Consider the following 9,609-nt stretch of genomic DNA (forward strand, 5'->3'; position numbering starts at 1 on the left):
AAAATTCCAAGAGAAAAAAGGACATCTAACCTAGAATATTTTCCACCAGCTAACATCTAAATCCCACATAAATAACAAAGGCATCTTCGGCCACCCAAAGACTTAAAGCCCTTCACACCCCCGGCACCCTTTCCTATAAAGCGACTAGAAGATGCACTTCAGGAAAGTAAGGCAGTAAAACCACACCCACACCCACACCCACCCTGGGGGAAAAAAAAAAATAGACTGCAGCATCCTAACAGAGATTCCAGGACAAGAGCTATGCGCCCAGCATACCTGGCCAGCTCTGAAGTACCTCCAGGGAGAAGAGTGGAATCTACAGGTTATCTGCAGCAATAACTCATTTGACGTATTAAAGTGTTTAGAAAAGCTGCTGATAAAGACTTAACTCTGCTAGACATTTGATATATCTTTCAGGGCATGGGAAGAGGAAAGTAATGACAGGTACAGAGAAAACTAAACAAATGAAAAAGCCAATGCAAGGGAAAACGAGTGTTTAACAAAGAAAATATAGGAGTTCCCAGGTGGCCTAGTGGTTAAGCATCTGGCGATGTCGCTGCTATGGCTCTGGTCACTGCTATGGCCTGGGATTTGACCCCTGGCCCAGAAACTTCCGCATGCCATGGCTGCAGCCAAAAAAAAAAAAAAAAAAAAGAAAAGAAAGTAATCATATTAGACTGCCTGGCCTAGAGATAAGGGTACAATACAAAAAACTGTCATTTTAAGCCGAAACTGACAGACTCAGGCCAGGGGTAGGCATAACAGCTAATTCTTCAACCACAGGACTACACTAACAGCTCAACAACTGTAACCACTGTCACAAGATGTCAATGAATGTATAAAACTGATAAATCAAGAACAAAGCCGTATAGGCATATAATTGAGAAATACAGCAGTCAATTGCAGACATAGTTAACTAGAAGCACTGAAGCAGGTGCCTCTGGGGAATAGGACAGCTCCGAGTTTTGATAGAACTTCAGTTTGTTACTCAACTGTAACCAAGTGCAGCCCAAAATGGCTAAGTGTCCAAAAACCTTAAGTGTCATTTGATGAAAAGAACGTTTCAAGTCATAAAAATGGAGGCTTTTCCCTTTATAAAAATTTACTAATTATTGAAATATTACAAACTGGAGAGGAAAACCTATCAACACTTGGCCGCACTGGAGATACCTGCAGTGCCCAGGGGACAGATAGCCAATCTGCCAGAAAGCCTGGCCTCTCCTCCTCCAGGACATGACCCCCAACTCTCCTAATGCAACACGGGTCGCAAAGCAGCCCAGCAGCGTGGACCCTGCCAGCTCGGGGCTGCTCCAGTGTGTCCTGCCCAATGAGGGTACAACAAGGTAATTTCAGAAATCGACAAGAATGGTGGAAAATCTCAGCAAGCAGACAGGGTGACAGGGAGGGTGTCCTGAGATCCTGATAAGAAAACGATTCAGGCTATTTTCTGTGTCTCCGTACTCATCTCACTTTTCTAGCCACATGTCTGTACTTTATTTCATGACCCAGAAGAGCTCTGCAGAAAAGCTCGTCGGGGCTGGGCGCTTGCGCTGTGTCCACACCAAGGGGCTGGGAGGAGGCCCGGGGCGACATAGCCACTTTGGGGTTTAGAGCTGATGTCTCCTGTTCGGCCTGCTGTGTTCCCGGGCTCCTTGGGGGTAAGTGCACTATCTGCTGCCCTCACCGCATGTGCACCGACCACGCAGGCAGGGGCCAGCAAGGCAGCAGGGCAGCAGCAGAGCTAGGGCCCTCAACAGCAGGACAGCCCTGTACAGTTAACTTGTCTCCCCAAATCAGTTCTCAGCTCCTCATAATGCTATACAGATGTCAGAGCTCCCAAGATCCCGGTTTTTAAAACTTGAGAAGTCCTAAATTTACCATTCTGTTTTTCCTTTTGAAGTTCTTACAGAAAACAAGTGCTTCCCAACTCAGTCCCTGCAAACACGTCACTTCTCTTCTGAAAGATGCCAGTGGACTTTTATGACTGAACCAGCCTCATAACAGAATATCATTAAGAACCAAAGACCATGTAACTGCCAAGCTGGTCGTTGGTAAGAGAACCTCACCCTGGTCTCCATTCTCTTCCTGGCCACCCCTCCCTAAGCCTCCCCCAAAATGTATCTGATTCACTTCTAATGTTATCATATTATTAGAGCAAAATAACTTGTCAACCAAATCTTCCCAAAGCACTTGGAAATCTCTGTCACCTGATAATCATGTAACTGGTCCCAAATTAAGTATTAAGCATATCTTAGTATCTTAACACTGGTAATTCATCAGAACAGTATTAAAACCAACCTGAATGTATGAGAAATCTGTTTGAAGTAAATATTCAAAGCGATGACCTGCAAGCACTTTACAGGATGACCCTCGATGGATACGCTAGCTACTTGCAGGAGAAACAAAGCGTTTTTTAAAACACTGGTTTTTAAAAGAGAAGGTGTGTCAACCCTTCCAAGTATCACAAATTCCAAAAAGGTGGTGTCTGACTGTGAGAACTTACTGAGGATCAAGTCCTTGATGCCAGTAGGGTCAATGGCTACACAGTCTGCACTTCTGCACATTCACTTCCTAAGATGAGGAGTGAACTTTGCCTGAGAGGCGTAAACCTCCCAGGTTCTCACAGATTGGCACCGCCCAGTTCTGCCAGGGTACCAGGACCACCCAGGTCTGAAAGCAGAGCGCTTGTGCATTACTGTCACTGCTGTCTGCCAATTTAAATCATTAGAACAGAGAAAACTGAAAGCACTGTGACGCAGGAGCACAGGCCTCATAAACTTCATGCCACTGAGAGACAGAAAACATCTGCGCTCTGAGGGGAGGCGAGCACTCGGCTGGAGCAGTTATTCACAATCAGGTGAAAGTATTCATTCATAAAGAAATGAGAGAAACAAAAGAACACCTCTGAAACGGAGGTGTCAAAGCACCCTTCTCTAGGTTAAAATGTTATTTGGTTCCTAAGATGTGTTCGTTCCTTGGAAATGAAACTCCTTCGATTATTCCTTGGCTTGGCACACGTGTTTGGGGATTCGTTTTCAAAGGTAGGATATATAAATTTTTTTTGCAAAAAAAAGTCTGCTTTTCCAGAATCAGTCCACAAAAATCTATGAAGACACACACACAAATATACAATACCAAAAGTGCCCCAGGTGATATTTTTGGATAATGTCATTATGTACAAATAGCCATATATTCAAAAGTGGTTAAGAAAGACAAAACACGTTTGCAGCTATGCAATTAAGCACTAAATTACAAAGTTTCCAGCAATAAGGAATTAAACAACTCTCATGGGCAGGGTTTGACCTGATGGTTGCTTTTTCCGCAAGGCTTTTGATGTTTCTGATTGAGTTTTAGTTCCCAAACAGTTTTTGGAAGCTGGGGGTTGACATTTTTTAAGAGCGCCACACACCAACGCCTGTGTGTTCCACAGGGCTGGCTTCCCCTCCCCAACCCAGCCGGGAGTCCGTGCAGCAGGAAGCAGCTGTCTCAGAACAAGTCCGTTCATGCCCCTCAGGCAGGTCAGCCCTCCTCCTGAAGAATACCTACTTCGACAAAATTCATCCCCTCCCAGTGAATGTCTTTACCTCCAATTAAGAACAAGAGGTACCATCCTGGGGAGGTCACAGTTACAGATCCCCCTCAAACACTGAAGTGCTTGCTTCCCAAAGGTTCCACTGGTGATTCATAGAAGCTGCACAATTTACATGGCCCTTCCTTGCTGAGCAGTTGAAAGCAATTTTAAATTTTAGCACAGGCACAAATCCCAAGGCTCCTCCTAAGGCAGCCGACCAGCGGACCCTTTAAAGGGCCACACCACAGCCTGCAGGGTTAGAGGGAATTTCAGCAGGTGAAGTTCAGCAAGGAGGAGGGCCCAAGAATTTGCCCCAACCTTGCTCTTTCGGCCTCCCCTCCTCTCCCGGACCACCGCCCTAGGCCAAGCATCAGCTGATCCTTCCCAAACCTCCTCTGACCAAGGCCCCCACTTGTAGGGACCACCTCCCCCCATCCCAAAAAAACTTTCAATGGCACTTCAATGCCTCCTAAACTCCTGCTCCAATAACCTGAATAAATAATCCTCAGATGCCCTCAACCCCTCGGATGCCCTCAACCCCTCAACCTCCTGCCATTCCCAAAGGTCACCCTCAGCCCTTCCACCACACATCCCCCCCTTCAATAAAAGAGGGGGAGAGAGTCAGCACAGCACCTAACGAGTGGCAAACTCTCAGGTGAGCCCTGCTGACCGTCTTTGGGCCTAAAGTAGCTTCCTTCTCAACTTTCAAGGCCTCCAGCCCACCCTTCCTCCAAAGGCAGGGTCAGACAGGGTCAAGACACTCGTGAGTCCCCTGTGAGTAAGCCCTGACTCCAGGCACAGAGCCTGCTGGATTCTCAACTCCCTAACTCACCTCTCTCCCCCTACCCCCCTCTCTCTCCCTACCCCCAGGCCTTTCCAGAAGTCGGATTTTCCTGCCTTTAGCCAAGACATTTTGGAACACCAGCCACTGAATGCTCACAAAATGCAAAATAACAGTGGCTACCCCAAGGAAAAAAATGGCCAAATGAATATTCAAAATAATAAAACCCAATAACAAAAATAAACTATCATTTCTGGTTTGGACTTTTTTTTTTTCTCAAGGCCACACTTATGGCACATGGAAGTTCCCAAGCTAGGGGTCTAATTGGAGCGTAGCTGCCGGCCTACGCCACACCAACACCAGAGTTGTGTGTGCAACCTACACCACAACTCACGGCAACGCAAAATCCTTAACCCACTGAGTGAGGCCAGGGATCAGACTCACATCCTTATGGATACTAGATGGGTTCCTTACTGCTGAGTCAGGAACTCCTGGTTTGACTTTTCACATTATCATTGCCCCCTTTTGATGAAAAGAATTAAAATTCACTATATCTACTCAACATGCACAAGATCATCTTATAGACACTGCTATAAATATATGGTACTGTGAATGAAACACTGTGAACAGAAATTCACAATTTTCTTCACATTTTATGAGTATTCTTCCTTATGATCCCTCAAAAACCTGAAGCAAAAAAATAAATCTCTCTAAATAGAATATAACCTGGGTCTCAACCCCTTTTTAAAATACAAAGGGATATACTGTTCAACGATATCCAGACTATTTACCATTTTTGGCAGAGATAGAGAAAATTATAAACTATCCCCGAGAAAGCCATTTTCACAGAACAGATCAAAACTCAGAAAACTACTCATTCACTCCACATAAATACAATCTTCTAAAAATAAGCAACCAATGTCACCAAAAAAGTTCATAGAAAAAACAAAAAATAGAAACTATGACAAGAAAATAAGTTAGGACTACAGGTTGCTCGGCTTACAAGTGTTTTACCTGAAATTATGTTTCAAAAAAAACCTTATCAATAACAAATTAAAAACAAGTATTTTCCAAACTCTGATGCTAGTCACACTAATGGATGTTCAGGAACAGGAAACAATTGCTGGTGTTAATAAACGAAGCCCCAAACTACTATATGCAGATCATGCCAACGAAAATCCTAACCAAACTCCCAAGCATGGGTCAAACAGTTCCAGAAATCACACATCTAAAGGGAGGAGAAAAGGGAGATGTTAACGGTCTCTGCTATTTCCACCATCTCTAAAACTAAGCTGCCCAGAACCAGTCCATTAAAGTGAAGGCACTTCCCAGGATAGTAAGTAAACATGGATGAGATCATCAGGAAAATGTTAACACGGAACCTTTCTTTGATAGGAAGGAATTCATGGGGGGGGGAGGTAAGAACAGCATTGTGACTATCTAAAAAACAAAAAAAGGCACATCCTGAAGTATCTTTGGGTGAAACAGTATCTGGGCTTTAAGATAATGGGAGGAGAGGGGAGGCAGACAAAACCAGATTAATCACGTGCTGGTAACTGTTAAACTGGTGCTCTCTCTTTGGCATCAGTTTCAAACTCTCCGTAATAATAAAATAACGGCAGGGCAGGCGAGAAAAAAACCTCAGGCACTCTTGCTCCGATTGCATGCCACTGATGCACAGATTTCTTAATTCCTCAGGTTTGCATAATATGAGAGTTTCTCCTTAGCTACACTGACTGTAGTGACACTGTGCCACTGCCAGCGTACCCAACACCTCCCAAAGGTCGTGCTCAGCAAATGTACCTCAAAAGCCTGGGGAAAAGGGGAACCACAAGAGAGAAAGAAGTACGAGGGGAAACCCTTGGCTATGAACCTGCCCCAACTGCCCCCATAAAGAATTCCTAACTCTTGGGAGTTCCCGTCGTGGCGCAGTGGTTAACGAATCCGACTAGGAACCACGAGGTTGCGGGTTCAATCCCTGCCCTAACTCAGTGGGTTAAGGATCCAGCGTTGCCCTGAGCTGTGGTGTAGGTTGCAGACGCGGCTCGGATCCTGCGTTGCTATGGCTCCAATTTGACCCCTAACCTGGGAACCTCCATATGCTGCGGGAGTGGCCCAAGAAATGGCAAAAAGACAAAAAAAAAAAAAAAGAATTCCTAACTCTTAAATCAATGAGGACACATTCAGGTCTCATTCTTTATTCTAACGATTAAAAAAAAAAAAAAAGGACAGTCAGCTTCTAATTTACTTCACCAGCACTCACACCCACCTTGACCCAAGAAGACGCAAACAATCCAACTACTGTGTAACCAGGTCAAAACAAGTTCTGGCTAACTCACTTGGAAGACAACACTCAACACTCAGATTAAGCCAGAAAAACTGGGTTAGAAAAAAACTACTGGTGCTTAAACAAACACTGGGGCTCCGGAAAATGTTTTTAAGCCAGTGAGCAGACCACTCGGGGAGTTGCAACACAATCTTTTCCATAATTTTCCAAAGGCTTCCAAATTCAGTTGAGCCCAGCGGGCTGCGTTAACAGGGCTCCCTTTCAAATTCAAAAATCTGGCTGAGGCCCCAACTGTTAACCAACAAAACACATGCTAATTCACTAGAGATCACCTAAGAATACAGACTCAAGTTCAGGCCACAGGCCAGTACACAACCCAGGCCAGTACACAGCCCAGGCCAAGGGAAGCTAGGGCTGGGGAGAGGCCTTGGAGGAGCAGATAAGCCCTATTCACAAAGCAGAAAAGAGACAATAGGATCCACACTTAATTTGGCCTAAGAAAACGGTCTACAGTCAGCTTCCAAACCCCCCCCACACACACACACCCTCCCCCCGTCCATTTTTAATGAGACAATGACAATTCTTCACAGCCAACCACAAAGCCCTGCTTCATAAGATATTTTTTTTCTGTCCCAACCTTGTACCCAGCTACAACACTCTAACAGGCTACAAAACACCCCCAGTGCAGATAACTTTGAGAAAGCTGTTCAGTAATAAGAAACAAATCAGGACTGGGGAGAATTTCACATTGTTTCAAATTCTCAAGGCTTCCCCTCAATTACCTACAGCTAACCCTCATTTCCAGAACAGCAGGGCTAGTCATATCAGGTGTCCAGGAAGTCTTCAGATTTGTTAGTTTCATTTACTGTTGGGGGCAAGTGGGAGGAGGGGGTGCTGTTAGAGAAAGACCTGGGGTGGGTGAGAAATCTGGGCATCCTCTTTGCTCAGAGGCTCTGCCTCTTTTCTGCTTCAATTACACACCTGTCAAACAGGTTACTCCTGGAATTTAGAGTGCATAATCCTCACACTGTAATTCTTCCTGCTCCTATTGCCCAAACACACATCCCTCCCCGACTCCCCAGAATATGTACCCATCAGTAGAATGTATGGTAGTTATGGAGTAGTCCCAGGTAACACCACCAAACTCTGCTCCTCATTGAGCTCCTGGCCAGGATTCAAACGAGGAAACACGAAGACGATTCTCAAGGAGGCCAAAGCAGTGGTTTAGGATAATCACAGGCGAGGCCTGCCTATCCAGAATTTTAATTAACACACAAATTCAGAAGGCCAGATTTGGGAGAGACAAGGAAAAAAAATGTAAATTGATGCAAAAATGCTTTCCCATTTCCTTGAAAAAAAAAAGAAAAAGAAAAAAAAAGGTGCATGCCTAAGAGTGGAGCTTATTTCCTTATCTGAGAGCCAAGAAATGAGGTCTTTTAAGGCCAGTCTGAATATAAACTCTGCTGAAAACAGCGGGACGGCGAGACCGGACCCCTCTTCCAACTTCGGCTGAGCCTCCGGGCGGCGGCGTGTCCATCACCCTCCCCGTCGTCCCCGGATCAGAAGTTTCAACCCGTCCCCGGGAAACAAAGGAGGCGCCTGCACCGACCTTATAGACTTGTCCATAGGTGCCATTTCCCACCACTTCCACCAGCTCGAAAATCCCAGCCGGATCCTAAGGAAGAGAGGAGGATGGGTGAGCGTTGGAAAGCAGCACCACAATGAATAAAAGAAGCGGGGCAGCGGGAGAGAAAGGGCGGTGACCGAGGAGGTGGGCTTCGCCCAGCGCGCGGTGGCCGGCAACTGGGGGCCGCGATCGGGGCCCGGGGCGCGCGGGGTCGGGGTCCGGGCGGCGGCGCAGGCGGAGGGTCACGCCCCGGGCCCCGCACACGCCGACTCGGGCAGACAAAGGGGCCGCCGCGCCCGCGGATCTGCCCACGGCGGCGCCCGAGCGCCCGGCCGGCCAGGGCGCGGCCCCGCTCCCGGCTCCCAGCGCCCCGCTCCCGGCCCCCCGGCCCCGCGGCGGCCACTCACCCGAAGGGAGGACAGGTCTATGTCCACCAGACTTTTCGCGGGGGAATCGTTCGCCATTTTCCCTTCTCGTCACCCCCAAATCGACCACAATCAATTCGTCTCTGGTGTGTCTCTCGGAGTCGCAGGCCCGGCCGGGTGGCGCGGGCCCGCGGGCGCGGCCGGGGGCGGCAGGCGGGAGCGAGCTCGGGCGCCGGGCGGCGGGCGGCGGCGGCGCTCACTCCATGGCCGGGGCGGCCGGCAGGCCCCCGGGCGTCGCCCGCGCCTCAGGCCCCGGCCCCGCGCCCCGCCGCGCGCCTGCACGAGCGGCCCGGAACAGGGGCCGCGGCGCCGCCGAGAGTGGAGCCCGGAGCGCGAGGCCGCCAGACAAAGATGACCAGGAGGCGGAGGCGGAGGCGGGCGCGAGGCGGGGGGCGGGGGGCGGTGGCGGCGGGGAGGAGGAGAAACGGGACACCGAAAAGAGATTCCGAGGAGAGCCAACAGCTCCCCCTTTCCTCCTCCGGCAGGAAAAGCGGGCGGAAGCGCGCTCGCGCCTGGAGCCGGGCCGGGCGGGGGGGGGGGGGGGTCCGCGGCGCGGCGTGAATATTCAACAGGGGTGGGGCCCGCACAAAGGCCGCGCAGGAGCCGGGGTCTCGGGGCGGCGCGGGGGAGGGGGAGCACGCCCTTCCCGCACCCGCGACAAAGGCAAAGCGACCCGGACCCCCGAGCGCAGGGCCGGCCGACTCCTCCCTCCCGGAGCCCCGCCCCGCCGCGCCCGGCTCCGCCGCGATCCCAGCGGAGGAGGGTCCTCCAGGCGCCCTCGCCCCCGCTCTTCCCATCCCCTCCCCCACCCCCGGGTTCTGGTCGCTTAAGACCCTCATTTCCGGTTCCCCTACCTGGTTTCCTTGTCCTTTCTCTCCTTTTCCAGGCTGCACCGAGGACCTGGTTAGGTTCGGGATT

At 49.3% G+C, this 9,609-nt stretch overlaps 1 protein-coding gene across 50 annotated transcripts in view; it reads right to left on the reverse strand.

Annotated features, from left to right (window-relative positions):
• Positions 1–8,903, reverse strand: part of MAP4K4 (mitogen-activated protein kinase kinase kinase kinase 4) — a 166,218-nt gene extending 157,315 nt beyond the window's left edge. For all 50 annotated transcript variants that reach the window (XM_047781402.1, XM_047781394.1, XM_047781404.1 and 47 more), the window contains exons 1-2: positions 8,674–8,903; positions 8,249–8,314 (exon numbers count right to left, since the gene is read on the reverse strand). In XM_047781402.1, the coding sequence (XP_047637358.1) occupies positions 8,249–8,314; positions 8,674–8,730 (123 nt within the window). In that variant the 5' untranslated portion in view covers positions 8,731–8,903. The remainder of the gene's footprint in view (positions 1–8,248; positions 8,315–8,673) is intronic.
• Positions 8,904–9,609: the final 706 nt, after the last annotated feature.

Source organism: Phacochoerus africanus, chromosome 5 (genome assembly GCF_016906955.1).
Source record: "Phacochoerus africanus isolate WHEZ1 chromosome 5, ROS_Pafr_v1, whole genome shotgun sequence".
In the NCBI taxonomy this organism is placed as follows: domain Eukaryota; kingdom Metazoa; phylum Chordata; class Mammalia; order Artiodactyla; family Suidae; genus Phacochoerus; species Phacochoerus africanus.